Source organism: Leptosomus discolor, chromosome 16, assembly GCF_034619465.1.
Source record: "Leptosomus discolor isolate bLepDis1 chromosome 16, bLepDis1.hap2, whole genome shotgun sequence".
NCBI classification, from domain to species: domain Eukaryota; kingdom Metazoa; phylum Chordata; class Aves; order Leptosomiformes; family Leptosomidae; genus Leptosomus; species Leptosomus discolor.
This window is the reverse complement of record NC_141406.1, coordinates 13,952,684-13,978,880: the sequence shown is the minus strand read 5'-3', so window position 1 is coordinate 13,978,880 and position 26,197 is coordinate 13,952,684. Positions and strand designations below refer to the sequence as shown.

At 45.7% G+C, this 26,197-nt stretch overlaps 1 protein-coding gene across 2 annotated transcripts; it reads left to right on the top strand.

Annotated features, from left to right (window-relative positions):
• Window positions 1-1,256: 1,256 nt before the first annotated feature.
• Window positions 1,257-25,658, top strand: RHOF (ras homolog family member F, filopodia associated). 2 transcript variants are annotated; one of them, XM_086474487.1, is made up of 6 exons: window positions 1,257-1,499; window positions 1,881-2,058; window positions 15,004-15,091; window positions 22,295-22,404; window positions 23,172-23,306; window positions 25,481-25,658. In XM_086474487.1, exons 1-6 carry the CDS (start codon window positions 1,417-1,419, stop codon window positions 25,643-25,645), a joined length of 759 nt encoding a protein of 252 aa, XP_086330613.1. In that variant the 5' UTR covers window positions 1,257-1,416; the 3' UTR covers window positions 25,646-25,658. The 2 variants fall into 2 exon arrangements, with proteins under 2 accessions (XP_086330613.1, XP_086330614.1); XM_086474488.1 differs by lacking the exons at window positions 1,257-1,499; window positions 1,881-2,058 and adding an exon at window positions 14,708-14,878.
• The last annotated feature ends 539 nt before the right edge of the window (window positions 25,659-26,197 follow it).

Here is a 26,197-nt window from a genome sequence, read left to right as displayed (position 1 = left end):
TGGAAGTAGCTTAATGCTGAGGGAAAAAAAAAAAGAGGTACAAACAACAGCCCTTCCCCCCCCCACCACCAAAAAAAATCCAGGCGGTTGTGGGGGATGGAGGGGGGGAAGCCAGGCAAATGAGCACGCAGCGCTGGCCGCGGGAGGAGCAGGGCGGCGTCGGCCGGCTCCCCGCCTGGAGCGGGCTGCGCTGCGCCTCGCCAACGCGCCGGGGGGGAGCGCAGCCGCCGCTCCCCGCCGCTTGTCACATGGCTCTTTGTTGTTCTCCTTCTCCTGCCCCTCCTGGGCTTCCCCCCCCCCCCAACACCTCCAGCCGCTCCGCCGGGGCAGCCGCTGCCCTGCCTCCTCCCTCCCGCCCGCAACCGGGGTGGGATGGGATGGCCCGGCCCGCCAGGCCTGCAGCTCCCCGGGCCCGCAGCCGGGGCTGGGCTGGCGCGGAGCCGGCTGCGGTGCTGCAGTGCGAGCCGCCATGGCCGTCCGAGGTGTTACATGTGTTTTTTATTTTTTTCTTCTTTTTTTTTTTTTTTTTTTTTTTCTTCGAGCAGATTTTCATGCAGCTCGCTGCTTTGGGTGGAGGCGTGGGGGTTATTTCGGAGCTTCACAAGCCTGGCTGTGCTCCACGGGGAGTTATACCTTGTGCTCCACTGCAGCCCCAAATTAGGTGAGCTAGGAAAGCCTGGCTTGAGCAACCACTTCAGAGGGGCAGGACAGGGAGGAAAAGCAAACACTGGTAGAGAGGTGGCCTCCCTGGTAAGGCTAGAGCAGGACCGTCCTGCGGACCCTGTGGGAGGGAGAAGGTAAGTGGCTGCTTGGCAGAAGCTGCCTGCGGGAGCGGCATGTGCCGGGCAGGGGTGCGCCCTGCGCGCCAGTTCCTGCGGCTCAGGACCAGGCGCTCCGTGGGTTTGTAAAACCTGTGCTGTGGTATGTGCCGAGGCTCAGGGGTGTTTTCCTGCGAGGGAGCAGGGTGCTGCCGCGAAGGAGGCACCGCAGCCTGCGCCTTGCGCAACGACGCGAGGGCTTTAACGCTCATCTCTTCATTCCTTGTGTTCCCCCCCCTCCCCCCCCCCTCGGTCCTCACCGGGTCAGGCTCTGTCGAGAACAAGCGACAAACCGTCCGCACAAAACAGAACACGTTTCCATGGAGGGGGAAAAAAAGTCTCCGCACTGCCAGGCTGGCTTTAAAACGCCACCTCTGCTCCCTGTGCCCCCCTCCCGGGGCTGCGGTGCTGGGAGCCATGGCGGGCTGCGGCTCCGTCCCTGCGAGACGCGCCTTGTCCGGCCAGACCGGCTCTAACGCCTGGCCCTGGCCCGTGCCAGCGGTGTGACTGCCTTCCTGGTGTACAGTGGCTTTAGAGAATAATCTGTGAGTAAACTTGGAAGAAACGGTGACGTTGTTGTTAGCTAAACACCATTAAAATGCTCCTCTGCTGTTTCTCAATAGAGGTGAAAAGCATTTTGGCTTCCTGGAAATGGCCGAAGCAGGCGACATGTCGATCAAAATACGGTGTAGATCTGGTCTTGGTTTTGCAGGGGTTTTTTTGAACTGTAATGAAAACGTTTCTGCGGCTTGTATCATAATGAGTTAAGTCAGCACGTGAAGTGAATAAAAAAAAAGCAGATTTAAACAGCATCGACTATTAACTTGCCTGGGATTTGAAATTTATGTTTCAAGAGATACTTGGATATTAGTAGTACCTGCATTTAAACCTCAACGTTGGTCTGTTTAACCCTGAAGCAAACTAGCTCTGCCTAACGCAGGCTTTGAAACGATTCCGCCAGACCATAATACTGTGGGAGCTTAGACAGCTTTGTCTGTACTTGCACCTCTCTGCGCATTTTTCCAGGACTGTGATCTTTGTCTGCAATTAATCATTGCTCAGGACGGCCGTTCCCGATGGTAGAATCCATGAACTGCTCCAGCTGGGAGAGGTCCTAAAGCGTGTGCCTGGCGCCGGGTACGTGCAAACCCGGGCCAGGAATCGCAGGCGTTGTTCAGCGAGCCGGCCGCGCAGACCCAGTGAATTGTGTGGGTCCTCAGCACTTCTGGAAATGGTGTTTGTAAGTTTGAGCTGAAAATTTCTTTCCGTTTTTAGAGTTTCTAAATGACTATAATGTTCAATATAGTTTAAAAGTCACCAAGGCAGTTGAGACCGGTTGCACTCTCAGAGTGGGTGGTTTCATGGCTGAACCTCGTATCTGAAAAGCTAAATGTTCTGGTACAGCGTGTTTAAATCCCAGAAAGGTCAAACCAGACTTTCATACTTGAGTTAGATTGACCCTGATTTGCTGCATGAGACTTTAGAGAAAGAAAGAGATCTTTCAGGGGAAAGGGAGGGGGGAAGGATTCTTTTTTTTTTTTCTCTGAACAGCCTGTGGTGACTCTGTGCACATTCTTGAAGCAAAGGGGTTTGTTCTTGCCCACAGCTTCCCTCCCCTACATTGTTGAGTTGAAAACTCTTATGCGAATTATTTCACTGTCTGTTACCAATCAATAAGTGATTTAATTTCTTTGGCAAAGTGTTGTAACAAGAGCAAATTAGATTGAGAGGCAAAGTGAAATAAAAAATATGCAGCTGTTCTGCCAAACAATGATCGTGACTGTTTACAACATTTTGTTTTAGACTGGCTTGTACACAGAATCCTTTATTTTGAAGGTTTTCATGTCACAATCCACTGCTTGTGCAAGGAAACTAGATTAATAGATTATAAAGGACAAAAGAGACCTAGGATCATCTGGTTCGACTTTCTGCATTATGCAGGTCATAAGATTTTTGTGAACTTGTTGCTTTTTCTCGTTTGAAAGAATTTAACTACAGCACACCTGCATTGTAGAAAAACATCAGATTTTTAAAATGGGCCGTGAGAGAGAGTAAAATAAGAGTTAGTAAATTGTTTCCATCAAAATCTACCCTGACAGACTGGAAATCAAATACCTTTTTGAACTTGTCTAGTTTCTGCTTTCAGTTTCGGGATGTTGCTGTATCTCAGTCTGCTTGGCAGAGGAGTGCTCCATTACCAGATTTCCGTCCCCGTGTAGCTGTGTACAGGCTGATCAACAGCACTTAACGCTCCCTTTGCAGACTTGCAGAGCTCCCCCTTGGGTCCATCTTTACTAGTCCTGTAAAACCGTTCCTGCCGCGGTTCCCTGTGAACACTCCGGATTTTCACCATTTTGATTTGGGTGGAAGGGGACAGAACGGTCAGCGGTGATCGTACCCGCACCAACAGCCCTCCTGGCTGAGATGGCTCTGTTGGGCATCCAGGGATTACGGCAGCCCACATTCAGCTGGTTTCCCAGCATAGCTCCTGAAATACTCTCAGATCTGCTCCTTCTTGGGACAGCACCCCCGTACCGTTGGTTTGGGCACTTTGTTCTGCATGTATGGCTTTACACTTGGCCCTCCTGAAAAGGACGAGTCCTTAGACAGCACTGTTGCTTGCAATGGCCTTTTTTTTTTTTATACCCCCTCCTGCTTCTGTTGAGTGTCACGTACAAACTTGGTTGGTAATGATTTTAGATTTTCTTCCAGATAAACAACTGGTTCTGTCTCTGATGTAGGAGTTTCCTGGTTCCGGGTGTGTGTACACCTCAACCGTGTCAATATTGTGTCAGGAGGACGTCTGGATGTACACCGTCCTCTTGCCACACCCTGGTTTCATGGGAAGAAAGACCAGTTTAGGAGCTGGGAGGGAGCCAGGAGGCACACTGCGAGGTTTGCCTGCCCTGGTGTCTGTAACGTAGCCATTAAATAACGTAGGGCCCAAAACAGGTAGTTGAAGGACCCATAAAAGATGACAGCTCTAGGACACAGTGGTTACGACTGCATTTTGAGACCTTCCTGTTGGGATTGTAATCCATTTAATTACGCCATCTTGCTCTTATATTCTCCTACTTGAAATGATGTAAATGCTTCACAGGGCTTGAAGTACGGCACACCAGCCCTCTTACAGGAATCTCCTACTACTGCTATTACCATTTACCACCGAACCTTGCAGTTTCTTAAAACAGTTTTCTCTGTCAGCAGCTGAACTCATGAAGCTTTGTCTCCCATGGATTTGTGTCCATAAATGCCCCGTGACAAATCTTCTAGCTCTTTCCCAGTTTTGCTTGTGCTGCCTGGCTGAGCAAGGGGTAATGTGCTGGCTGGGAGCTCCACAGGGACCCACCAGGCAGTGGTACTGCCCCTTGGTACGGGCAAGGGCTGAGTTCTGCCTGCCTTTCCCTGAGACCAAGGTGGAGCCTCTACTACATACGCTGTTCATTCAAGACCTAAGTATGTTTGGGACTTCTTCCCCACTGCCAAATTTGATTGAGATTGGAGGAAGGAGAGAAAAAAATGACATAGAACAACACAGTCATATTAGACTGTTTTATTTTTAGGAAACCAGGCTAAGAATATCAAAAGCATATTGAGTAGGAATATGGACAGGGTATTTGCCTGTTCAGTTTTCTTGCCATGAAATTCTTCATTTCTTCCTAGAACAGCAGATGATCTGTCTAGGGAATTTCTCAGTCAAAATAAGGAACCTCCTGACAGATTTCACCTGTGCCCCAGCATGCTCTGAGGATGCACGGGATGCGAGCATTGAACAATGACAGGGAATCACAAGTCTGCTGTTGTTTGGCTGAGTGCAGAGATGGATGGTGGTACCCAGTAGTGAACAAACATTTATTTTGTTTAAGATCCGTACAACTTTTGATGGACATGTTGGATATTTGCCAGGGCTGGGTTTTTTGGTTTCTTTTTAAACTGTATCTGTTCATTTTATTTCTGCTAGTATTATGACAAAGCCACCTCTGTAGGATAGGTAGTGAGTGCTTTCAGAGATCTAATCATTCTTGAGCTATAAAGGAATAAAGAAACTGTTTCAACACCTGACTTGTGGCATGTTTTGTGTTGCTTCTTGCCTATTGAAATGCAGCTGCTATTGAAACGCTGTGATCCCATCAGAATGTACAAATGGTTATTTTTTAGAATACTTTCAAGCTTACAAATATCACAAAATAAATCAAGAAGGCTGGCAATTCTAATCAACATTCTAAAGCCGTCAAATTACTGAACATTTCAGTTCAGTGCTTCATGGCCTAAACAGTTCAGCTTTACAAAAAAAAAATAAAAGAAATGTACCATTTAAAGAATTCAGGCACTCGCAGAACTTGGGTCAAAAGGAAATTAAGATACAGGTAAGCAAGCTAAAAGGATATTTATGCATTAAAATACTTGTGTATCTGGACACCGATCACTAAACAGCCTAGATGCAATAGTAGCTGGAGACCTGCGAGCCTTTTTAACGAATGCAGAACATAGAGGGAACATTCTCATTATAAGTGATGGAGTATAAAATGTTGCAGCCAGAAAAAGTGATGACAAAAATCAAATGGAATGAGTTTAGCGTACAAATCAGAGCAGTTTCTTCTAACTGGTGTGGTGCAAACAACATATGACACAAGACCAAGACAGTTTTGTCCTTGACATTGTCACCATTGCTCACAAATCTGCAGTTAAGGATCCCCATCTTGATTTATTTTCTGACAGGACAGTTGGGAGTGCCCCAGCTGGTCCACTAAGCCAGGGTTTTCAGCCGAGTGGGCCAGAACATGCAGAATTAGCGAATGCTGTGCCTTCCATTGCCTTTCTACGCTGCTGCATAACAGCAGCTCCCAGTTGCTAAGCAGCTGCAGAGCTGTCTTTGCCTTCACTACCAATCAGCTGTACTATGGAAGCAACATGGGTTCCCCTTGGTCGATGGAGGGGAGCTGGCAGCATGAAAACGGGAGCAGTGGCCATAGCGAAATTGTTCCTTTTCTGGCTGGCTGATGGGCCCCCTGGCAAAAATGCTGGAGTGAAGTGAAGGGACACTTGATGGCCCAGAAGCAGGGGGTGGCGGGGAGGGGAGAGGGAGAGCCAGCATATGTGCACAGCGGAGGTTACAAAGACAGCAGATCTTAGCAGAGCAGGGGGCGCGCACCGAGGAGAAAGAAATGGGAGAGAGGCCAAATGCACAGTTCGGAATAAAAACCCCAGGAGGAGAGTGTGGCATATGGAGAGGGGAAATAAAGCAGAACTTGCACAGTCTGCGAATAATTGAATAGAAAATACAGGAAGAGAGGGAAGGGGCTTGATTTATTACTGCCCTTCACCTTGTGGAGACAGCTACACCCAGGAAGAGGAGGTGTGGAATACAACAGCATCTCTCATGTTTTGCAGTCAACTGTAGGTTTTACATTTCAGCCCCTGCCATTTGTGGTTTTCTCGCTGCATAGCTCCTGCCCTTTGTTTAGACTTGATTCCTGCAGGCTCTGTTCTTATCTTTGTCTAGTTTCTAATTTACTTTCGTACTTGCTTTAGCTTTCTTTTTGTTTTGTTTTGTTTTTTTCAAGATAAGTCTTAAATACCTTTTCCAGATACTTTAATTGTTTTAACCTTCAAGAGGGCAGGCCATTGCTAATTCCTAACTGAAGTTCATTTCCACTAAACCTGCAAAGCCATCGTGGCTTTTCTCCCCCTCTCTCTTCCAGGAGCTGCTGATGGAGAACAGGGCTCCCTTCCCGACACCTTCCCCTCCGCATTGTCTTTCCTTTTTCCTGCGCAATGCCTGCCAGCAGTCCGGGAAGACTTGCTGCTACCAGCGTGCAGGAAGTGGTTCCTGTGACAGTAAATTATCACTAACACCTGATGTGTTGCAGAAGCAGGGGGTAAAAAAGTGTCATGAACATCTGCAGGGGGTGGAGGGGTGGGTTGTGACCAAAAGGGATTCTAGTTGCACCACGGCTCAGCTGCCCGCATGAAATAATGCTTTGCGGTCTCAGCGCCTAACGTGCAATTGGCTGCGTAATAGGAAATGCCAGTAGAGCTGGCAGGGGAGCAGGGGAGCTCTGTGTTCCCCTCTCTGGCTCCTCCAGACAGAGGATTGAGGGGCACTTTCGTACAGGAGGGTGGGGAGAGGAATTAAAGCTCCTGCAGCTGTTGCCCGCCTCTGTGGCCAGCCCTGGCTTGCTTGGAGGGCTGTCGACTGAGAACACCTGTCCCCAGGTCCAAAATTGAGTACTGAAAGGCACCATCAAGGGGTGCCCACCCAGATCCACAGTGGAGAGGATTTGCTATGGGCTCTGTGTGTGTACGTGTGTGTATTTCAGGCCAATAAAAAACTTAAAAAATACGGACTCAGATGTGTTTCCTACTTTGAAGATTTTTGTCTAAGATGTCTTGGTTCCTTCCTCCATTTGTTTGGAGTCCTGTGTCTTTGAACAGGCACTGTCTATACTATTAGACTCCTAAGACCATTAAAGGTCTAGGGGCACTGATATTTTACAAGTAGATTCAGCTGCCTTTCACACAGGGGCGTTTTTAGCATTATGAGAGATACAAGCTTAATTAGAATGGTTTTAACCAGGAAATCTCCCTGCCTTGAGAAATCAGAGCTACTATGTTAATCCCAGCAAGCAACTGGGAACTTGACAGTGTGCCTGTTGTTAGGATAAGAGTCAGGAAGGGTGAAATGTGTGTAGGAAGGGTGAAACACACAGGAAATAGGCCATCAAGGACAGTGGTGTTGAGCTCGCGGAGGGCAGCGTGCTGCGTGCTAGTCCTGTGTTTGGCCATGTCCTGTGGGCTGGAGCAGTGCTGGCGGGTTGCTGCCCTCTACGTGCCTGCACACATCAGACCACGCCACCATTGCTCAAACACCTTCCCACCCTGCTCCAGTAGCTCACAGCGAGGACCTCCAGCCAGGCCGCTCCACGCCGTCAACCCATCCAGCTCCCACAAGCACAGCACAGGCCAAAAATCACAGCTCTAAAGCAAACATGACACAATTACAACGGGGTTTATTTCCAGCGCCTGAAGTTATTAATTAGCCTGCTCTGAGCATCGCTGTTTCTTTGCAGGGTTTGCTCTGACAGGGTTAACGGCTACTCTCAGGTCTGAGAGAAACTCAGTCTGGGCCTGTCCTTTGTCTAGTGATGTTCTGACAAGCCACAAACCTCTCTGGCTCCTGTCAAACCTCCATCCCTATGTATGAGCTTCTTCCTAGCCAGACAATGACAGAGCAAGTGCTTCCCCACTTAGCTCTCCCCATACATCTAGCACTTAACAAAAACCCAGGCGGAAATTGTGGTGTCTCCCATGGGGATATAAACAGGATTTTATCATCATCTCTTCAGTCTGCAGTTGCTGCCTTCCTGTAGGACATTTGCACAAATACCAAGAGGGGAGGATGCAAACTTGACATGTTAACTGCCCTTTAACATCAGTGCCATACATTACTCAGCAAAAGCCTGCCCGTTTCATCAACAGTCCTTTCTCTTACAGCCTGCTTTGCCATCCTTTTTTCTCCTATGAGTATCCCCATTTCCCCCACATTCTCATCCAAAAGGTTTGAGAGCTTGCTGCCTGGGCGAGGTGCAAGAGTGATGGCTATTGCACAGCCAGCGCAGCAATGAAGTGTTGCTCAAAGCCTGACTCTTCTAATGGCTCTGAAAAACACACACTTGTTCAGGTTGCATTGTAGCTCACCTAGTGGAAAACATACTTAGCAAGCCAAACCTGGGATCATTTAAAATTGAGCTTCTCAGAAGCCTCACAAAAACGTACAACCACACATTTCAGGTTTAGTGGGATCTACCAACAAACTTTCGGGAAGCGTAACCCAGATTTGGCCATCCATGGTGGACTCACCTACTCCATACTTATCCCTGCTGCGTAAACTAAAGCAGCTAAATGCATCTCCTGCTCTGGTGCTGTGCTTATTCTAATTAACATACACTCCTATTGGTTTCGGTCCTCCCTTGTCTCCAAACCAGCAAGTACATTAAAAGAAAATCTGTACCAGGAATCAGATACTTTGGGAATGGGGGAGGAAGGGAAAAGTAATCTGGAGAAAGCAGATACTGCAGAGAACGCTCTGATTTTGAAAAATACAACATCTCGATGCTTGCTGGATCAGGTGGAGTGTTGGGTAACGAAAACACGGGAAGGCATAAGCCAGAGGGATTTTAGGGGTGTATACTAAAGAGGTGGGTTGGATACTGGGTAAAAACGCATTGTGTTGCAAGGAAAGCTATTTACAGTCCCTTTCCCTATTTTTCCCAAAATTACTTCCTGATGGGATTTATTCTTTGCTGCAGATCTGGATGCAGAAAAGCATCTGATGCCGATTAATTTCATGCAGATCTGTAGCAGAGCCCTGTGCTCTCACTCAGCCATGATCAAGCCTGTGCATCACTCCTGAACCCGCTGCTTCTGACTGTTCCCATGGTAAAACCAACCACAGCTACCAACGCAAACACAACCTGCAGATCTCGCCTGAAACAAGGCATTTTGAATCCCTCTCTTTCCAGTGAATCTCCAGATTCACTTCTCAGCACAGAGGTAGAGGATGAGATCCAGCATCACTGTGATAGCTCTGCCAGCCTGTGTTGACAAATTCCTCCCCATCGTGCAGTGAAGCCGTGCCAGCACATCTGTGAGACACACATATCGCCCAGATCGGAGGGGGCAGAGTTATGGTGCTGTTGGCAGACCCTTGCTTGCTCATTTCATGCTTTTCGGAGATCAGTCATTGTGTTTGATGCTCCAGAAAAGCACAGGATGATCTTAACCTTGTGTTGCCCATTTTTTACAAAAGAACTTTGCTTGAGAACTCACACTTCAGTGAGGAACAGAAAGCTGAAACTGCCCCTAAGCACCTACTGTATCAAGCTGAGACAGTACCATGTTGATTTACACACTCTTCAAATTTGTAAGTGGATCTCTCCCCTCCGACCCCAACTGCAAAGCTGAGAACTCCGTTTCTAATGAAAGGTGAGATTCAAAATACGGCATGTTGGCCACACATACATCAGGTAGGTCACTTTGGCCCACATAGCTGGCACCCCTGATTTAAAGCATACCAGAGAAAACTCAAGAACCAGTATGTGTTTCCTATCAATAGCTGCTCTCTAGGTAGTAGTCAGTGTGTGGTTTATGAACAAAATTTGTCCAAACTACATCAAAGTGCCTGAATATTCGCTGCCTGATCTTGCTGAGTTGTGTGTCTAATTTAGCTAACACCTCCTGTTGCAGACCTTGTCCTGTTTTCTTTCACAGCCCTCTGAACTCTATGGTAGCATTTGGACAGATTTTATGTAGAGTTTATTGGAAGATTTTTGCACTGATTTAGTGTATGAGCTACTTGAGCCAAGTGAAACAGGAACTGTATTCCTAAGGCATAAAGAGGCAGAAAGGAAATTTTCTTATTGAAATATAATTTTTCCACATTACTTAATAGTCTAGAAAGTTAATACCTTTCTGGCAGCACTTCCCACTGGGAAAAAAAAGCGTGGTTCCTACTCAGCCAAACAACAATGTAATAATGTTTTAGGTTGCGTTAAACGTCTTAGAAACTGGCAGGTGTCACAGCCACCTTGCCTTCAGTGAAAAAGGCAATTGAGAGCCCTTATGAAACAAGGGATTTACATCAGTAGGGGCTACTACACAAAAAACAGGCACATGGCAAGGTCTGAATAGATGGTGAATCATGTGGCCCAAGGGATTTTTCAGGGTGGGGGCGTGTGTGTAAAATATCAGGCCACAAAGACCAGATGGTGGAGCTCTGCATGTGCAAGAGAAACAGCAAGAAACATTACAGAAATGGATACTGAGAAGCAGCTGAAAGTCAAGGAGACGGCGAGCTCTGATTTTGAAAAAAGAGATTTCCAGGGTTGACTGAGGGTTAAAAGAGTGTTGTCACTGAGCAAAAGCACAACTGAAAAAACAATTTTGTAGAGTTGGTCTGTAAACAAATTTAATTACCTTGAGTATATACCCAGCTTTGTCATAGGCTTCTCCTCTTACACTGATGTTGTCACCTGTAACTTCTTGTGTCTGTGAGGTACAGTTCAGCTCTTCTACACTGGCTTCCCCTTCCCTATCTGCCCTGTCAGTTCACACTAAATTCTGTGGGGCAGAGACTGTTCTTCAGTAAGGGTCTGTGCACATGACAATCAACTGTTGCCCTTGTGTAACATCTGAAATTTATCGGAAATTCGCTCTACTTACCATGTAAGTCCCATTCTTCAGGGTCTGTCTTTCCTATTGTACTCTTCAGGGCATTGTCTCTTGCTCTATATGTACATGCTGTTATGGGAATTCATCACTGAAAACACAAATAATTAATATCACTGGTAATGTTAAAAAATAAATATTTAAGGCTCTGTCTTGTTACACACGTTCTTAACGAAGCTTATGAATATTTCCTTTGACCTAAATGGGGCTACTTGTTCTTATCGTTATGTTTAAGTCTTTTTAAAGCTGGGGTCTGTATTATCAAGAGGAAAATTCTTAAATGTATTTCAAAAGTGTTGTTCTAAAGACATTTAGGAAGAACAAGTCCCCATTCTTCTCCAGTTTATATTACAATATAAACTAATAATATGAGTATACAGCAGATGGCGTGTGCTGTTACGCCCCTCTGCAATTGCGGCTACAAGGAAGTACCAGTAGTCTGAGACCTTGCTGGTTAGCTAAAATAGTTGTAGTTTCCATTAGACATATGACTGCAAGCCACGCTTCTTAGCCTAAGGGCATGCACCATGATAGAGCTTAGTTGATGGCAAACTTAAAACTTTTACAGTATTCAGAGTTCCTCCAAACAGAACAACACAGCTAACCAGAATATTTTGTCAAATCTGTTAACAGATTTACGATTTAAAACAGTATTTTGTGAGCAGAAAGATTTATAATTATGCTTTTTTTTCCCCTCACTTGACTGTCTATAGTCACAAACCTCCTGGGCTTTTAATATTATTAAATCTCCATTTCCTTGGCAGCACGAGCACATTGGTGTTGTTTCCTTAGGAGGTCAGGCTAAGGATATGCCTTGAGGTTCCTCCATTGTACCAGAACCGTCCAGGAAGCTGCAAGCACTTTTCCCCAGGCTTAGCATTTTGAGAAATGGGTAGATCAACTTATTTCATCACCCTGTATTGTAAAACAGTCATAGCTTCAGTATTAATCTGTGAGGGTTTTTTAGGTGTCCTCATAACTAACCCGAATCAACAGCATCTAAAGTGTTAAAGCATCTTCTAAAAATTGTAAACTTCCAGCAGTTTTCCTAGGCTGTGTGCTAACCTTTTACTCCTTCCTATTATTTTCCTTGGCAATCGTGAAGCAACAAATTGGTAACAAGATTGGAACACAGCTATTTACCACATCCCATTAAAGTCTTGATTTTGGTACGCTGACTGTAAATCTCTGTACACATGTTGACTCTTGACCTGCGGATGCGTAAGCTTTTGATGAAACAGAACTTGTGCCAAAATCAATATAAAGGCCAAAATAGAACTAGGAGAAGGACACTTGCAATTAATAATGATTAGATCTGAATTTTACTACTAGAGGGTTGGATCTTCTTCCATTTAAATCAGTGGCAGAATTTCATATTAGATTTTACTTTTTCAGCGTCAGCAAAATACGCTTAGCTTTTGCATATGCCTAAAGCACTGCACACCCGTTAATTAAAAATCAGTAACTGAGACACTGAAATGCTATATTTCGTCAATACGAAGTTGACTCACTACAAATAGAACATCCATTACTTAAAACCAGTTTTTGAGTGTTTACAGTTGATTTTATAATCTACTCATTTTATATTGTTCCGAATCTAAAGGTGTACAAATCTAAAAAAGTTTCCTTAACTATTAAATGTAAAAGGAGGCAAAGCTGTGAGAAATGTAAAGATTGTTTTGAGACTGAGGGAAAAAAAAAAAAAACAGAAAAAAAAAGAGAAAAAAACAACCTAACAATGACCCACAAAATACTTTTATCCCAAAAAAACCCTTTTATGGCAATAATTGACTTGAAAAAAAACCCTGAATTACAGTACTCTGTTACAGGAAGACTACTAAGTCTATCTGCTGATCATATCATACATAGTGTGATGCTGGTTTTGAGCCAGGTCCAAATAAATCATTTCAGGGTAAAACAATTATTTCCTGGACCATTCATTCCTGTGCTATACTGGAATGTCCTCAGCCATTACAGTCGACAGGAGCTGACAGCTTTTACTGTGTTCCAGATAAGATATATGAGATTGCTGTTCATAAAGCATCTTTTTCACAGCTTGTGTATTCTACATGCTTGCATCAACTTTTCCCTCAGTAAAATGGTTAGTTTAAATAGGTGTGAATTTGGCTGCTTTTTTATTACTATTATTTGAATTATATGACACTTGGTTGGGTATTTACACATCCCTCCTCCTCCCTATCGCCAAAATAGCCTTTTCCAGCTTTTTGTTTGCCCTCTGCACAAAGCAGGGCCTTCCTTGAAAGAGCTCCGGAGTGCAGTCGCGTTTGCATTCGGTCTAGGAGGCCATCTAGTGACATAACTGTGCAGGAGGAAATGCAAAACCCTGTTTGAGTTGTGATTATTTTTTTTTTCTTAGTTGAATTAAATGATCTTGCTACACTCAAGCATGCCCTTGGGGCTTTGTTGCTATTCTCACAAGTAGTATTTCAAAAATTTTAGAGTAAATTTTGATTTCTTAAGAACAGATGGGGTATATTTGAGACAGAGCACGCTGTTAATCACTCCTAGGAAAGAAACACGTTTTTTTCTTGTGCAGAATGGTGGTAGATTGGCACATGAGCAGGTCTGTCAGGAACAGAGCATCACTTCCCTGACCTGTGTATCAGAGCTGTTGCGATCGCCCGCCTTCCACAGTACAAAACGCCACCAGGTAGATGTTTGGGGTCACCACATCTCTGCAGCTAAAATGTAAAATTCCGGTTATTTTCATCACAGCTCACCTTGGATGGCTGGGACTCAATCAATACGCAATAAGCAGAGCTCTTGGTTCCTACTCGAGCAATAAATACAGTAGAAAACAAGCAGTAAGTCACCCACGACTCCCAATGCCGACAACAAGCTGTGTTTCGGGGGTACCTGAGGGGGTCCCTGCGTCCTCCCGGCCGTGGCACCCGCTGTGCGCTCTCCCCTTGTCTGGGACTGGGATCCACCGCTGCAGATACTGGGGCTGAACTGGAAGAACATCCCCTCAGCCACTGGCGACCTGGGGTGAACCAATATGGCGCTTGAAGTCCAAAGGGCCTCCCTGAAGGAATAAATGAGGGCTGGGGCACGGGGGATGCTGCCGCCCCAACTGCTCGACGGGGACGAGCACCGGAGCGTGGGTAACATGGCGGGTCGATGGGAAGTGCGCAGGGGACAGGGCCCAACGGCCCCAGGCGGATGGAGGCCTCGCAGGCTCACCAGGGGTGCGCAGCCCCGGGAGTTGGGGGGGGGGGGGGGGGGGCGGAGGGGAGGCCTGACGGGGTGCTGAGGGGGCTCCCGTGGTGCCCACCGAGGCTGCGTCCGCCCCAGCGCCGGGGCCCCGCGGGGGCAGCCGCACACCGGTGAGGAGCCGACGCCACGGGCGCTCCGGACCGCCGAGGGTGGCTCGGGGCTTCGGGGACAGACACCCCCCGCCGCCGCCGCCGCTGCCGCGGGGTTGACGCGGGGTGAGGCGGCGGCGGCGGCGCCGCGGGCCCGCGCGGAGCCCTGAGGCACCTGAGGCGGCGGCTCCCGCGGCGCGGCCAATCCGCGGCGGGGCGCGGGCGGCGCCTGCCCGCCCCGGGGCGCCCGGAGCTCCGAGGCGGTGCGGGGCGGCCGCGTCCCGGCGGCGCTGCGCCTTTCCCGGCTCCGCGCCCTGCCCTGCCCGGCCCCGCTCCATGGAGGCGGCGAACGGGGCCCTGCCCGAGAGCGCGGCGGGGGAGTCCCGCGGCAGCGCGAGCGCGGCCGCCCCGTCGGGCAAGAAAGAGGTGAAGGTGGTGATTGTGGGGGACGGCGGCTGCGGGAAGACGTCGCTGCTGATGGTGTACGCCAAGGGCTCCTTCCCTGAGGTGAGCGGGTTGTCCCGCCGCCGGGCCCGGCCTGGCCGGGGCGCGAAGGGGCTGGGGACCACCCGGCAGAGCGGCCGGAGCTGGCAGCGAGTCCCCGGCTAAAACGGCTTCTCCTCCCTTTACAGCAATATGCGCCGTCCGTCTTCGAGAAATATACTACCAGCGTTACGGTGGGCAAGAAGGAGGTCACCCTCAATTTGTACGATACCGCAGGTAAGGGGGTTTTCACATCATGGTTTCCATTTTTCCTGTCCCCGCAGTCTCTGTGCGGCCACAGGGATGGGGCCGTGCTGGGACACCGGCCTGGGACTGAGCCCAAACCCGGCCCCCGGGTTTTCGTAATTTCAGAGAAATAAGGAGAAACGACTTTTACCCCTGTGAAATGTTGCTCCTGTGAGTGTCCCTGTGTTTCTCTTCCAGCAGCTTTCCGTCTGTCAGGTTAAACAGGTCTGATTCTGTAAAGTTGGACATATTTTCAAATTGGCTTTTCTACTAACATACTTTTAGCGAAATACTGCAGTTAAGACTGCTAGAGATTAAAGTACAAACAAAACAACAGCCGTTACCTGTTGCATGCATAAATGTGCCTTCCAGAGAAAAAAGGGATGCTTGTCTAATGGCAGTTCTCGCCATAGACTTGTTCATTATCTTAACAACCCAGTTTATTAAGAAAATCACATCAAATAACAAACATATCTGAAGGTATTAAAACCCAGTTCCCAGATGCAAAGCATAATACAATCAACTGGGCAAGTATTTTAATCTCCTGCCATGTGTGATCACTATTTAGTGAAGGAGAAAAAGACTGGTTTTTGTTCAAAATAGAAAGGCCGTAGCAGTAAACGTTATCTGGAAATGCTGGTAGTTTGTTTGGGTTCATTTCAGGAACTTGTGAAATCGTTTGTGTTCAACTTAATTCAAAGTTCCTAGACTCTGTTATCCAGATGCGTTCCTAAATGAACCCTGACGTTGACACATGCTCTGTTTCAGCCCAGTGTAAATCATCTGTTTCAGTTCAAGCCTGTGGGGTTGTTCCAAATTTACACCAAAACAAATAAGAACTGAATGTAGTCCATATTCATTTTTTATAGTAGTTAACCACACTTACCTCTTGCATACCGTACATGATATCTGAACAGATAATTTTAGAGGTTTTTAATCTAAAAGTGAATTTTATTGCTGATCTTTACTGCAGCATAGTAAGATCCCAAGCATGCAATTTGCCCATACATCTTCTTGTGTCAATGTTACCGTTTTTGTATCCAGTAATTTGGATAAGTAGCTTCTACTGAATGGCAAGGCTTCTGTGTTTAAGCCTTAAAGGAAAAGAGAAGGGCTGAAATCGAGTGTGAAAGAGGGATTTCCTTAATACAGCGTGTTGGCACAAAGAACTTGCCACACTGAACTTGTCAAGTTTTGATATTTGTTCACTGTCAGAGTGGAACTTTTGCCTTTCACACAGTTCTTGATACTTGGCTGGCTCATTTAAAATCAAGCTGCACCTTTACATTTGCCTTTGGAGTCTCTTCCAGGCTTTAAGGAACGTGGGCTGGATCCAGAAAGGGCAGTAGGTGGGGCAAGTTCAGTATTGCAGCACTAAACTCTCGCAAGCCTCTGACATAAGTGCCCGGCTCATTGTGTCACGCAGGGAGTTCAGCTCTGCCCAAGACCTACAGCCACCAGCAGCCTGGGGAGTGCTCACTGAACCCGGTCCTGGTGGTTTATCATACCATAGTTTGGATTGGAAGGGACCTTTAAAGGTCACCTAGTCCAACCCCCTGCAGTGAGCAGGGGCATCTTCAACCAGATCAGGTTGCTCAGAGCCTCATCCAACCTGAACTTGAATGTTTCCAGGGAAGGGGCATCTACCACCTCCCCAGGCAGCCTGTGCCAGTGTTTCACCACCCTCATTGTAAAAAAATCTCTTCCTTGTATCTAGTCTGAATCCGCCCTCTTTTAGTTTAACACCATTACCCCTTGTCCTATCTCAGCAGGCTCAGCTAAAAAGTTTGTCCCCAGTTATACCCTGTTTTCCTTGTTCAGGCATGTAACCTTAGCAGAAAGTGTCTACCCTTCTACATTTAGTTCACAGCTATAAATACTCCTTGAAGAACAGAGTGGGGCATGTTTTGTGTCTCATAAGACACTTTGGGCAGTGGAGATGTCATTGTTGCCTAGTTGGCAGAGCTCTTTGCCATGAAAGATCAATTGCTTTCTATCTTTCATCTGGAAACTTGAAATTCAACGTTTCACCTCCCAAAACTTTGTCATGGTCACCAGGCTACAAGTTGCTAGAGGCTGCTGACACTTGTCTCCTCCCATCCTGTTAAATTTCTTTTGCTTTGCATGAGACACGTCAAGATTACCAGGTGCAAAGAAAGAGGGGACATTGCCACCTTGGTTAAGGCATTTGCTTGGGAGGGGACAAGACTTGACTTTTGGTTCTGTTTCAAAGCTGCTTACATAGTTTTGTGTTACAGACCTGTGTCATACTCAGTAATTCAAGCAGCTTTTCATCCTTTTTCTGAAGGTGGAAGTTATGCTAGAGGAAGAACTCACTTGAGCACACATTTTAGTCCCATCCTGTTTTTAATAATACAAAACTGATGTTGAGTTCCTTAAGGGTTAGACTAGGACCAAGAGCATGTTCCTGTCCTCTGAGTTCAAATAGTGCAGTGAGAGAAGAGACAGGGGAGTGTCCAGTTCAGGAGACAAGAGAGCTCCTGCCACTCTACTGTGTGGATGCAACATGGGAAGTGCAGTTTTGGAGTTGGTGTTTCATGGTCTTGACTTGCTTCTGTCATATCATGCAGCAGCAGCTCATTAGATTCCTCTCTCAGCTGGGTGATGATGCTCTGGGGTGGGTGTACAGCAGCATTTGCAGCTTAAAGAGAGGTCTAAATATACAAATTATTACTGTAAGTATAGTGGTTTAACAGTGCAGCATATCAGCCATATTTTATGACTCATCTTCTGACTTATGAACTGCTTGAGTTGGTCTTGCTCTTCTCTAAACTCCTAAGACGGCTTTCCGCTTGTGCTTTGCTTCTTCATCTGAAAGGTTCCCAAATCATTCAGATTATCATAAAATTATTTAAATGGCATCAAAAGGATGTAAACCTATTTCTGAGATGAACGGCTTCAGCCAAATTCCATGTAGCAGTGTAGGGCAGGAGAAAGTAAAGCTGTTTTTCTAAAAAAGTGTCACCGGATCTTCACAGTGCTCCCACTGCAGAAAGGACCTCGATATTTTTAGGATTTAGAATTGCTAAGACCAATGCTAACTAGAGCTGCATGTCCTTCAGCATGGGAAGGTAAGGACAGCTTCGGCTCCGTGGGCTGTTGAAAGTTAAGGATTCTTTGTGTTGTCAAGTCCTGTGCAGCTTGAGACTTTGAGCTTGTCCTCCTTACTGAAGAAGGACACAAAGTGGCTAAAACCCAGACATTTCAACCTACAAAAGGTACTTTTTTTCTTGAGATGACGTTAACAAGTTAGTCTAAAATATGCTAGAATAACAATTTTTTGGTGAGACTTTTGTGCTATGCTACTCGTATCTTCCTCATCAGAGACACCTCTTGCTGTTGCAGGAAGTTGGCGGTATGCATGCGCAATGCGTCAAGGCTTTGTAATATCACTTGTCTTGTCTGCAAACAGGCTTTGCAGCTGCTTATTCAATTAAAAGTTTCCGTTTCTTGCTGTGCTCGAGAAAGGCAAAGGCATTGAGAGGTAAATTAACTCTGTAATTTTTCACGTACTAAGGGAGCAGTGCTGATGCTTTAGCTGCAGTTCAGACACAAGGTTCAATTTCTGATGCTGTTCAGTGCAGGGCTTTCTCAGACCAAAGAGCTCTGCTGGGCTGGAGAAGGCTGAGGAGGAAGTAATGCCTCATCATTGTGGGTGCTCGCTCTGACTGGCAGGAAGCACATGTGAAGCCTCCAGTGGGGTTTTTCAGGTCAGTAGTGACAGATGCATGGTGGTCTGGGGCCTTAAGAGAAATTTTAAAAGCCAGTATATGCAAGAATGATTTTTCATAACTTTGAAAGGGAGGGTGTGGCTGAGGAAGACAAAAAGATCCCGGCTTTTTAATTGAAGTGTGCCCCCTCCAAGTGTCCTCTTCTGGTTTTATTCCTGCCAAGAATGTTCATTTCCTTTTTTTTTTTTTTTTTTAACTGAGTAGTGAAAAAAACGTAGCTGCGAAGCTGATAACCATGGCATTCCCATGGAGCCTGCAGAATAACAGATCAAAGAGCATTGGGTGCATTTTTGTGTGCCCGTTGAGGGCTCACCATCGCACGGTTCCGTGTCGATTCATGGCGCGTGGAGTATTACAGACAATACGTGGCCTATGTAGGAAGTGGTTGGCTATTCTGGATGGGGTGACAGGATATTACATTTTCCTTACCCGCTGGCGGTTGGTAGCGATGGACAGCACTGCTGTGTGTTAGGACAGCACATACTGGTGGCCTCCTGGGCTATCATTTACCCTCGCCTGTCCACAGCAATGGGTGCTGAGCTCCTTTATGGGCTGAGCAACACACAGGCTGGCACTTCTTGGGTGTGAATTGGTGAAGGGGTGAGGAAGAGCAGAGGTGAACATGCACATGAGACTGAGAACTGTGGTTTCACTTCTTCCCCCGTTTGCCCTCAGCCATCATCTGAGGTCCCAACCCACCGTAGGGCCCGACTGCAGTGATGGGGGTTACGCAGCATGTCACAGAGGCATGCAGGAGTGGGATCTTTGCAAAGAATCAGCAATTTTTCGGTGAATTCAGCTGCACTGAGGGGTTTTTTCTTTAAAAAAACAAACAGAGTCTTTGATGCTACAATGAATTGAGGAAGTTGGAGGAGAGTCACAGATACGTTCACACGTAGGCGTATATTTAACCAATTCTTTCACAGCATGGTTTTTGTTAATTGGGGAAAGAAAACAGCTACCTGTGCTTGAGGAAGCACATTCAGGGGCTTTACATGTACATTCAGTTACTGCTTAGGTTCAGCCCTGTTCCTTCATTTCAAAACTCTTCTAGTAGAAGACCTAAATCTGTGCCAAATTAGCTCTGACCACAGACTGAGCAGCTTTACAGAGAAAAAGTCTCCCAGGCCCTTTCTTGCATTTCACCAGCAGCACTTCAGGACAGAGAGCGAAAGGAATTGTTTTTAGTGAGAGGGATGTCCATGTTTAGACACAGCTTGATCTGCTGTGTCCTCAGCAACTGAAGAACTGCATCTGAGCTCTTAAAGGATAGCTTCCTCTCCTTCCCAGTGAGCTCTGCAATCATCTGACCATAATACAGGTTAAGCAATTACCATCTAACCTTCCCCCTGCGGTCTCTGCGCTATACCTTGTCCTGTACTCTGTATTTGAAATTCCAAATACGCATGCAGCCACGTTTTATACAGCAGCATTTTCTCATGCATTTATTTTCTCCGTTTGCTTAAAAAACCATAACCGCACAGCTGGTTTTGAAGATGAAGGTGCAGTTCGAAAACTATGGGGTTTGACTTGCAATGCAGCATATTTGTGTCACATCATTGAAGACACCTCTTCCATTATCCCATCCAGGAGAGTATTAATTTAGCTGATGTTCCGATTCCAAGCAAACGAACGTGTTTCTTCCAAGGGGAAAGTCCTGTCTGCCTCAAACTGCCAGCAAGAATTTGGAGGACCTTTTGATTTTACAAGCTACATTGGTAGAAGCTCAGAGGCATGAATTTGACCAGGGAAAATCGTACACAACACATAACACTAGAGGAAGTTAGGAGGAAAAAAATGTTTGGCACCTGGTGTGTTTAATGCATTTAGAGGATTATCTCAGCAACAAAATGGTAAATTGGTGGCAAACAAGTATGTGGATTTGGGAGAATAAGAAAGACTAAGCAGTACAGTCTTTGCTCTGAATGTTTATACAACATGCATAATTTTGTCAATTGTCTATTATTTCTGGATTAAACCTTGAGGGATCAATCCTTCTTTGTTCTGCACCTTGCCCACGGAGCGTGCTGCTCTTGTGGGAGCTCAAATACAGAGTGGTCCAAACCTAAGCTTCCCATTTTACAGACATCTGAGGCAAACTAAGTAATGGCTTATTGAGTAGGGATTGCCTTGTAAAAACCTGCATCTTGATCCAGTGTTTAAATTAAGGAGGGGAGCAAAGTATTGTAGAATTATTTGCCTTCTGGTATCTGCAGTTCTTCAGATTGCAGCTGGAGACCAGCATGTTGGCTAGAGTGGTGAGTGTGTGACTTGGGACTGAGCCGGGTGCCAGGGCAGGAATAATTAGTATAAAGTTGGGGTAAGCTGAAATTTTCATCATCCCTTCATTTGAAATAATCAGTACAAAGTTTTGAGAGGCGTAACTTCCCTGTAAGGCAGTTTTTGGGCTGTGTGTACATTGTGGAGATCGTGGGAAGGAACAGCATTCCCAGTTCTCATTTCGGAAAGTTGGTGCATCACAGAGACGTACCCGATTCCAGGGGCAACATTCAGGTGGCAAATAGATCTTCTACAGACTGCTTAAATCACCGTTTCTTCCTTAAGTATCTGGAAAAAAGTCTCAAATGAAAAAGATCTGGGTTTTTTCCTGAGCTGCCAGCTCTATCTGGTAATTACTGCTTTCTTGAACTCAGCCTCTTAAAGCAAGACACCTTCAGACCCCAGCATGGTGATTATACGGCAAGGGGGAGAGTACAGGTCTGAAGCAAATTAGCTTCCTCTTGCCAGATCACGTGCTAGAATATCCCTAATCACAAGTATGACAAATCCCCTGCTTTTCCAGAATTCAGCAGCATCCCTAAGCTCTGCTGTAGTCCTGCTTCAAAGACCAGTTAAGCCTGGCTTATGTTGCAGCATGTCTTGTAAAATCACGTGCGTGCTGCTACAGCGAGCAGCGGTGCTGAAGGCACAGCGTGTGCTAACTGGTGCTTCCCCTCCGCTCACTGGGCTGGGAAAAGAAAGTTTGCCACTAAGATTTTTACCTCAGCATTCGCATCTATCAACCACGAGTTTCTTCTCCTCACAGCATCATGTGTGTAAATGTATTTGGGAGAACGGAGCCACTGCCAAATTGCAAATGTTTTAATCGATAACTGTCAAATTCCTCTTGCTGATTTTGCTTTTGAGCAGCAGCTTGGCAATTGGTGATTAGAGCTGCTTCTAAGTACTTCGCAGTTGGACAAGGCAGGCTCTTTATTAAAACTTGCCAAGGACATGTTTTATACCCTAAAGCGTCAGTTTTATCAGTGAAGAAGAACCTCCTGCATTTAAGGGAAGGAATTTTACAAGTATGGAAAACTTGCAGTCTATGCAATTACAGTCCTGTTGTTCTTGATCTCAAGTATGTATCGTAACAAGCAGGATGATGGGAATATGTAAAGAACAGAGGCTTCTTTTATTGAAAACATCCTCTGTGTTTCAGGGCAGGAGGACTACGATCGGCTACGACCGCTTTCTTACCAGAACACAAACGTTGTGTTAATTTGTTACGATGTCATGAACCCCACTAGCTATGATAATGTGGCAGCTAAGGTAAGAGGCTTTTGTAATTGCTTCAGCCTTTTAAATGAATTACATATGGCTGATGTATGACAAGATGTCAGATTAAAAAAGCTGATGCTTTTAGTGTCCTGTACCCTGGGCGTGTGGATACACAGATCATTCATCATGCACTGAGCTGCAGGTCACGGACCTTAGACCTGGAGCTTGGCTCTCCATGGCTCCTAAGTGCTTAGTGCTGGTGTTGACTCTGCAGTACACTAAAAAGATCAAACACCAGCAGTGAAATCACTGCTTTATCTGTAGAATTGTCACACAACCAACATTGCACACAAGCATTTTAGATTGAAGTCTACTTCCATCACATGCATATTTAACTACAGGGGAGAGCTGTAAGCACCCCCTTGTCTGTACTAGGATTTCTGTAATACCCTGAAGTAGAAGTTAGCGTTCCTGTACGTAGCACCAGCAAAACAAAGCAAGACTTGGTCCAGATTCGGCTCTTAAATATGACTTTAAAGCAGCTCTTCTGGATTGTAACAGATGTTAAATAACTGCTTTGGCACTGTGACAGATGCCACCTATGTTTTTTATAAAGCAACTGACTTGGAGTAGGACTTTTAAATGTTTCTGTAACAGTGCATGTTGGGCCCCTACTACTAGATGAATAACTTTCAAAACTCTGAAATTGCAGTATGTATTTAATGCTGGTTCTGTTCCTTGGCTTATTGCTTTGATTTCAGGGGAAAAAAAAAAAAAAAAAAAAGCCAGACATGAAAGTTTTGTTTTTCTACCATTAGTGGTATCCTGAAGTGAATCACTTCTGCCGAGGCGTCCCGGTCGTGCTGATCGGCTGCAAGACAGACCTTCGGAAAGACAAAGAACAGTTGCGCAAGCTCAGGGCTTCTAAGCAGGAGCCCATTACTTACAACCAGGTAAATACAAGTGCATTTAAAGTGGTGTCCTCTTTGCACACTTACTTCAGTGGCAGTGTTCCTCACAAGTACAGTCACAGATACTCCAAAATTAGGTGATCACCGTGTCCAGATAAAGAAATTATTGACAGGCAGCGCTAATGGGTGCTTCTGTACGTCCTTTTTGGAAGTGGCCAAATCACCACCCATTTTCAGGACCAAAGCAAAGAGAAGTTTGAAAAGCTTTTTGCGTATTTTGAGATGTCTGGAAGGATGCCCCTAGCTACCCCTTCTAGGCTCATTACATCTCATTCTTGTTTCCTTTCACAGCTGGGTTATTACTGTTACAACTTTGTAAGCCTCGGCAAGTTTGTTGGACTCCCTTCATAGTTTTTATTACCATACCTTGCTCCTGTCACTGTACTTTGATCAGGATTGTGATAAAAGACTGGAGATGCTAGGATACACATTACAGGATTCAAAATGTGCTTTTTCCATGGTGGAAAAAAATGTGTTTTGCAAACCCTGTTTAAAAATAAATCCTTTCAAGGACAATAGCAAAAACATCTGCAAGGCTTCTCTAATATAAGGGACTTTTCTTTGAAATCTCTGAAGTAATCTTAAAAAAACAAATGTACACACTATCAAATACTTACAATTTAAGTATTACAAAGCAGTGAGACAACTAATGTTACGACACTGGCACAGCTGTCCTAGCTACAGGAGGAAGTCAGTGATGGAACAGCTTGTCCCATGTCACACGAGACCTTTCTGCTCCGGTCTCCCAATTTTATTTATTAAAAAAAAAAAAAAAACAAAACAAAACTACAAAGGATGGCCTTCTCCTCTCATCTCAGAGCGAGAACAGCAGCTTTCAAACTGCTTCAGACACAAATCCAGGGAACAAGGTTAAATGCAGTAGGACCTTTAACGAATCACTACTTTTTCTAAACAGCCTGAAAAGAAACTGCAGCTGCATCGCCACTAAACCACGCTGGGACTTCTATAGCTTGTCTTCCTTGCACATAAGACAAGATGCCCGTCCTGTCGCTTTGTGAACTACTGCAGATTGTCCCTTATTTGCATTAACAACTCCCTTTGTTACCCTCACACGTGAGGTTCAGGGCAAGCAACAGGCATGTTTGGCAAGTCTGATGAGGCCTCATGCAATTAAATTCTAAGGCCTAAACAATGTACAGACTTTGTCTCCTACATGAGCCCTCCCACTTGGTTTTTCTCCCCTTAAATATACACTATCCCAGTCTTTTACAGCTGATGGCATCTTGAGTCACACGATGTGATGCTTCCAATGCCAGAGGAGCTGAACAGTATGTGCCAGCACTGCAGCTCGCAAACAACTGGAAGGAGACAAACCTCGCTTAAATATGCTGAAGAAAAATCACCCTGTAGAAGCCTGAGTGCTCAAGTCACCCCACTCCCAGGGCTTACAATGAACAAATGCAGAGCTGGTGAGCTGTGGGTTGCAGACCTGGAATTCACACTCCAAGGCTCACAAGCGCTCAAAAGTGGGGGCTGACTCTGCAGTGACAATAAAAGGATCACAAGCAAAGTAAGAAATCACTGTGTGTTGCCTGTAGTGATTCCGTGCAACCAGGATTGCATGCAAAGGCTTTAGATTCTAGTCTGTTCCCGTTGCATGCATTTGGGCGAGGCTGAGAAACGCAATCGTTTGTGGAGATGAGGATTTTGGCTGAGCCCTTGTGATGCTCCAGTGCAAGTCAGGGTTCCTGCATGTGCACCAGCAAAACAAAGCAAGATGTTAGTCTGGATTCTGCTCTTGCATGTGACATTCATCACTAAGGGTGACCTCACATAATAGTTAAGATCAGGCCTGAAAAAATACCACCATGTAGACATCTTACCCTCACTTAAGTATGTACCTCAGCATTTCTGTTAAACAAATTTAATACTGAGAATATTTTTACACTATAGGCAGCCTGCGTGTGAGAGTCTGTAATGCTCTAGATCAACATGGGGAAAAAAATTCTCGTTTATTTAACCGCGCCTCAGTTATTACCAATGCCACTTACACTCTAGCACTATACTCGAAGGCTGCTTCTTTCTTCCTGACCTTGGGATACCAAGATGTACAAAATAATTCCCTTTCTTTCCCACCTCACCTTCCTTCTCTCATACATTCATTTACATCTTTTCTTACCTTTTGTTCTTTCCAGGGTGAAGCAGCTTGTCAGCAGATTAATGCACAGATTTATCTGGAGTGCTCAGCAAAGTGTCGTGAAAACATAGAAAATGTTTTTAAAGAAGCAACCACCATTGCACTGAATGCCATGAAAAAAGCCAAGCGCCAAAAGAAACAGACGGTGTGCTCGGTGTTATGATCTGGACTGCAGGAAAGCATTGACTGCCTGAGAGCCAAGCAATTCAGATTTAAAACCAGTACAGTTTCAAAGACCATTGTTTTTTCATTACATGTTTGTATTCCTAGAACAATTTTTGGTTTAAAATCTTTATTATTTTTAGTATTTTTGCACTTTGTTGCACCGCTCTCACAAAGTTTTCAAAGCTCTGTATCAAGGTTAAGTGATGCTGCATGCCTTCGTCCATCTGGCTTTTGCTTCTAACTGCAAACCACCACCAGTCAGGTCTTGGACTCGCTATTTAAATTGCAATGAACAACCACCTCTACTGTATGACTTAATTAGTGGATATTTTTTTCCCCCCTCTGCAGAAGAATTGTGGAATGTTGTAGTGACAATTTAGTGTCTTTTGCAAGCAGAAAAGCTGAAAACCCACATCTTTTAGAAGTGATGTCAGAGCAGCTTCTTGGGCACCTTTGAAGAGACAGAAAGGAAGTTCTGTCTCAACTTTTTCAAATTAATTTCCTTGGTGGCAGCGGTGAGTTAGCCTCAAGCTGCCCCTGGAGCGCGCAG

Excerpts from the sequence above, each read along its gene's own strand:
- RHOF (XM_086474487.1), top strand. The coding sequence starts at position 1,417 with ATGCTCCTCTGCTGTTTCTCAATAGAGGTGAAAAGCATTTTGGCTTCC. Across the intron at positions 1,500-1,880 it reads CAGGCGACATGTCGATCAAA|GACGGCCGTTCCCGATGGTA; the intron begins ATACGGTGTAGA and ends ATCATTGCTCAG. Across the intron at positions 15,092-22,294 it reads CAATTTGTACGATACCGCAG|GGCAGGAGGACTACGATCGG; the intron begins GTAAGGGGGTTT and ends TCTGTGTTTCAG.